General features: G+C 30.5%; 1 protein-coding gene across 2 annotated transcripts; it reads left to right on the forward strand.

Annotated features, from left to right (window-relative positions):
- The first annotated feature begins 827 nt into the window (after nucleotides 1-827).
- On the forward strand, nucleotides 828-4,520 carry LOC107860866 (pectin acetylesterase 8). Of its 2 annotated transcripts, XM_016706345.2 has the most exons (13): nucleotides 828-964; nucleotides 1,053-1,180; nucleotides 1,266-1,348; nucleotides 1,592-1,721; nucleotides 1,855-1,934; nucleotides 2,038-2,124; nucleotides 2,217-2,341; nucleotides 2,420-2,480; nucleotides 2,899-2,952; nucleotides 3,037-3,114; nucleotides 3,795-3,876; nucleotides 3,990-4,129; nucleotides 4,236-4,520. In XM_016706345.2, exons 2-13 carry the CDS (start codon nucleotides 1,054-1,056, stop codon nucleotides 4,323-4,325), a joined length of 1,137 nt encoding a protein of 378 aa, XP_016561831.1. In that variant the 5' UTR covers nucleotides 828-964; nucleotide 1,053; the 3' UTR covers nucleotides 4,326-4,520. The 2 variants fall into 2 exon arrangements, with proteins under 2 accessions (XP_016561831.1, XP_047262220.1); XM_047406264.1 differs by lacking the exons at nucleotides 1,592-1,721; nucleotides 1,855-1,934.
- Nucleotides 4,521-5,236: the final 716 nt, after the last annotated feature.

A 5,236-nucleotide genomic window follows, 5' to 3' on the forward strand; every position in this document is an offset into this window, starting at 1 on the left:
GGCTTATGGGGGCCGAATTAGGTTACAGTTAGGCTCTTACTATCGCTTTCAAGTTATTTGTTTTCTATTTTATCTCATTTGTCTATATAACGTATTATTTTCATTTTTGCCCTTATTTATTGATTTAGGTTTACATACTCACTCCTTATTCATGCTTTTTTCTGTAATGTAATTAGCTCAGTCAGCCTATGATGCCTACTGAGTACTCGTTGTCTTGGTACTCATACTATACTTCTACATCTTTTTCCCTAATACAGGTTCGAGTATGAGTCACCATCATTGACGACATTCTTAAGTTGTGCTGTTGTTCGGAGATAGGGTGAGATTTTAGAGTACGAAGCTAATCTTCCTCCTTCTATTATTTTTAATAGTCTTACCTATTTATTATGAGACTATGGTGCATATTTAGCACTGTGCAGTATTTTTTTTTGGCATATTGACTCTTGCACCGACCTTACCAGGACCTGGGGAAACTCATTTTGCATATTTTGTCATCTTCCCTCTACTGTATAGTATGTTCATATTTGTATATTGCTATTTTTGTTGCTTAGTGTATCCATTGTATGCCTATTTCCTTTTTTTTTTCTCATCTTTCTCCAGTTAGCCCATTACTTGCCATTTCAGGCTATGGTTTTGCTTACTTACCTGAGGATTAAAGTAGGTATTATCATGAGTTGAGAAATTGGATCGTGACACATATATAACTTAATGAATTAGAGAAATAAAATCTTTTAATTGCTTGAAAATTAACAACCACATATAAAAATGTGTCGTGTAAGAGTTTCTATATAACTGAATTGTAAGAATTAATTGTAGGCCGTTGAAATCTTGAGGTCCCAATTAAAGAAATTCAGACAAATGGTTATTTGGCATTGTGGATCTTTCATTATGACATTATATATTAGATCATTTTAATATTGATTAGTTAGGGATTACCTCTTTTTTTACAACGTATTAACAAAGTGTACGTTCATAAAAGTTATAAGTAATTGTTAAAGTCATATAATTTACCTCATTCATAATTTCTCATGTAATTTATCTTGTACATGCAGGATGATGATGGCAAATCTTCAATTTTTTTGCTTGCTTGTTTGTTCTTTAGCCATCATCAAAACTGGATGTGCAAAGGATAATTGGGTGGAGAAAACAATCGTTAAGAATGCAATATCAAAAGGAGCAGGTTAAGATTTTCACTAATTTAATGTACAAATTAAAATCTAAATTATAAAATCATAAGGATTTTTTTTCCTATTTATTTATTGTAGTATGCTTGGATGGATCACCTCCAGCATACCACTTTCAGTCAGGCTTTGGAGAAGGAGTTGAAAACTGGATTGTACAACTTTCGGTAAGAAATTATTAGATTAGGATTAGCATCCAAATTCTTTCTAATTAATATTTCCAGCCTCAAGTTATCTTACCCTTTTTTTAGTCTAGATTCTGCTGGGATATATTTTTCTTTTAAGGTGGGTGTATTTGGTACGAAGAAAAATATTTTTTGAGGAAAATATTTACTTATAATTTTTCTACACAAAGTATTATTTAGAACCTTTCTTTTTTTAATCTTTGAAAGTTTCCAAAATGTTCTTAGGGAGGAGGATGGTGCACAAATGTCACAGATTGCCTAGATCGCACGAGGAGCATTTATGTGGGTTCTACAAATATAATGGGGCCATGGAAATTTGAAGGACTTTTTAGCATTAATAAGAGTGAAAATCCAGGTTTTACCATAACATTTAAGATCTCCTCCTAAATTTCTCAAAAAAAAAAGTGAATATGACGAACATTTGAATAAGTCAGACATAATTATATTGTTCATACATGATAGTAATACTTATAATTAAATGTATTTAGATTTTTACAATTGGAACAAAGTAATTGTTAGATACTGTGATGGTGGAGCGTTCACCGGAGATGTCGAATACGTTGATCCTGTAATGTTCTAATTTTCAAGTTGTACGTTCAATTTTCAAATTTTAATTTTGAAATGCCTATTGTAGAAGAAATTAATTAACCCTCTCGTTTCAATTTGTTTAGGCTACTAATCTTCACTTCAGAGGTGCAAGGATTTTTGAAGCAGTAATGGATGAGTTGTTGGCAAAGGGATTAAAGAATGCCAAGAATGTATGTATATTCTATATTATACATTTTAAATGATTAAATATTTAATTAGTTTTGTTGAATTTTGTTAATAATGGTTGCATGCATGCATGCAGGCCTTGCTTTCTGGAACTTCTGCCGGAGGATATCCAACAATGCTATATTGTGATCATTTCCGCAGTTTAATGCCAAAATCAAAGAGAGTCAAATGCTTTGCTGATGCTGGTCACTTTATCCATGCGTAAGATTAAATTCCAAAATCATTCTTCATGTTTTTAATTGCAATCCACTAATTATCTCTTTTTGATACTTTATATAGCAAGAACCCTAAGCAAGCAAGAGGCTTCGAGGAAGTTTATAACGCACTTGTTACTTTACAGGTATATTCTTATTAACATCTTTGTCTCCTCTCATTAATGCTTCATTTGCTTTATAGAAGTTACTAAGTAGGTTCAATGTTTTTCATTATATATAGTGGTATTTAACTAACAAAAAATTAATAATAAAAATCACAAAAAAAGAAGAAAAAAACCTCTAGGTATATAGCAAAGGTATCATTCGACATTAGTAGTCTATAACATTGTCATAATATTTTTGTGGCAACATGATTGTCAAGTTATTAAGAGTAAAATAGAAAATTCAGATATAAAAGTTTTCAAACATAATAAGGTGTCATTAAAAAAAATTCATAGAAAAAATTGCATGATATAAATTAATATTTTTCTTTTTACAATTCCATAATGTATGTATACATTAGATGAGGTTTTAAGTGCAATCTAAACCTATTATGAGTTGCAGGGATCTGCGAAAGCGTTACCCAAAGAATGCACTTCAAAAATGAACCCAGTATTGGTATAATTACCTGCTCTTTTATTTGGCTTTAATTATTGTTGCATTTTTTTTTGACTGAACAACTGAAAATCAAATTCACTGCAGTGCTTCTTCCCAGAAAATATTTTACAGCATATCAAGACACCAATTTTCATTGCCATGTCAGCATATGATTATTTTCAGGTAATCACATATTTATCAATTGCATTTTATCCTTTTGTATAGGATGTGCACGTAACTAAATGTGTTTAGATGAATATCCTCCATAAATTCCACTTCTTAAGAATTTTTTTTTAAAACACGTGATAACAATGGTGCTAACATAATAATATGGGAAGGATTTAATAGACAAACTTCACCTAAGTATTATAAATAAACTTACACATATTACTTTTCTTTCAAACCCAAAAGATGCAGTTTTAGTCATCTTCAAAAAATTGAGCAATTTTTTTGTCAATTTTGGTAGTCGTCATATCAATTTTTTTGTCAATTTTATCCATAGTTGAACTTTTAATTACTCTACAAATTTTTATCTATTTTGGTAAATTTGAACAATGATATGAACTTATTAAATGTTATAAAACTGATGAGTCATGGAAAAACAATAGTGACACCATAAAAATTATTTATACAATTAAGTTTAAAATTGATCCAAGGGTTTATCGTCTTTGTATTTTGTAGATATGTTTATTACTCTTATTTCAATTTTTCATCTTTTTCTAACAAATTTATCATGGACAACTAATTAAAGTATGTTGACATCCCTTTCTAACTTAATACATGCTTAATTATTAAATAGTTTTTTTTTATATTTAGCTAAAAATATTTAATAATTTAATTTTATAATGCATTGACTATTACAGGTTAACAAAACCTTAGGACATGATATATTCAGTTGCATTTTTAGCAGGACATGCACTTCAAGTCAAAACAAAACCTTGAGAGGTACTTTATACAAACTAATTGAATAAAACAATGATTATTTCAATGGTGTGAATTAAGTACCCTATCAATGTTGGTTTATGAACAAGATTTCTAACGTTATTGGATGTTATCAGAATTTAGGTCGGAATTCCTAACTACTCTGCCCAAACCACACAATCCGAAATTAAAAGGAGTTTTCATTGACTCATTTGTTCATCATTCTGCAATACAATGGAGGTGGACTATTCAAAGCGGCCTTGTGGTTAATAACGTGGTAAATATTATTCATTTATTTAATAAGTTTGAAAGCACAATTGGACTTAAGCTTTTATGTAAATTTCTTATTTTATTATCTTAAATGAGAGAAATATTTTATGCAGTCTGCACCAGAGGCATTTGCTGACTGGTACTTTGACCGGAAGTACTGGTATGTGATAGATAAGAAAGACTTACCAACGATTCCAAAGTAAAATGAAGGGAATACCCATCAGATGGGTAATATTTATAGTTAAATACAAGAAAAATAATATGCAATGTTTAGAATCCATTTATGTCAAATTTTGTTGACAACTTTCTTATAACTATAACTATGTAGATTGTTGACAATTGTATTTGACAAAGGGGATCACTTTGAATGAAATACTGTTAAAACTTTCTTGCTCCAACAATGAGGCATGATATTTTATTTTGAGTGTACTTTAAATTGATTGCATTATATATCAGAGTAAGTGAAAAAAGAAAATACAGAAAAAACATATACGAGGAGAGATGGTGGAAAAGAGAGAGGAGGAACACTAAGACAAACCATTCTTTTGGTAAAAGTATAACAAAACATTTATTTTTGTTTATCGACATGACGAATCCAGACTCTATAATATATCTATTTAGTCTATTCATACCTTAACTTTAAAAATAGAGATAGTAGTTGCAGCAGTAAGAAAGTGTATATGCTTGGAGCATGCCATGGGTACACAGTCCCTTTATTTAATTCAAAGATCTGTCTTGTGCCTAATATCAATGACTCATACAGGACGATCCCTGGCCTATCACTTAAATTACTTTCTGCCAAATTAAGACTTCTCGCCTAAGTATAAGTGGTACATGAGCTATGGTATCACATTTACAGCCTCTCATAGGATATTTCTCCACCCCCATAACCTCTATAGACCTATATCAACTCCATTTGATCAAGTCTAACAGGATAAGTCACATGCTAATAAAGAACTTGCGCAATAGCATATACAAATATCAGTGAACAGACTATCGGCTCGTGGTGGAATTAGTCAATGGATTAACTGGTGAAGTACAAGGCAATCTTATATTACAAGAACACAAACTACTATAGATATTGGAGAAAAGACAAACTTCAAATATATTCAAC

The sequence above is a fragment of the Capsicum annuum genome, chromosome 2 (assembly GCF_002878395.1).
Source record: "Capsicum annuum cultivar UCD-10X-F1 chromosome 2, UCD10Xv1.1, whole genome shotgun sequence".
Classification (NCBI taxonomy): Eukaryota; Viridiplantae; Streptophyta; class Magnoliopsida; order Solanales; family Solanaceae; genus Capsicum; species Capsicum annuum.

Excerpts from the sequence above, each read along its gene's own strand:
- LOC107860866 (XM_016706345.2), top strand. The coding sequence starts at position 1,054 with ATGATGATGGCAAATCTTCAATTTTTTTGCTTGCTTGTTTGTTCTTTA. Across the intron at positions 1,935-2,037 it reads ATGTCGAATACGTTGATCCT|GCTACTAATCTTCACTTCAG; the intron begins GTAATGTTCTAA and ends CAATTTGTTTAG. Across the intron at positions 4,130-4,235 it reads GCCTTGTGGTTAATAACGTG|TCTGCACCAGAGGCATTTGC; the intron begins GTAAATATTATT and ends TATTTTATGCAG.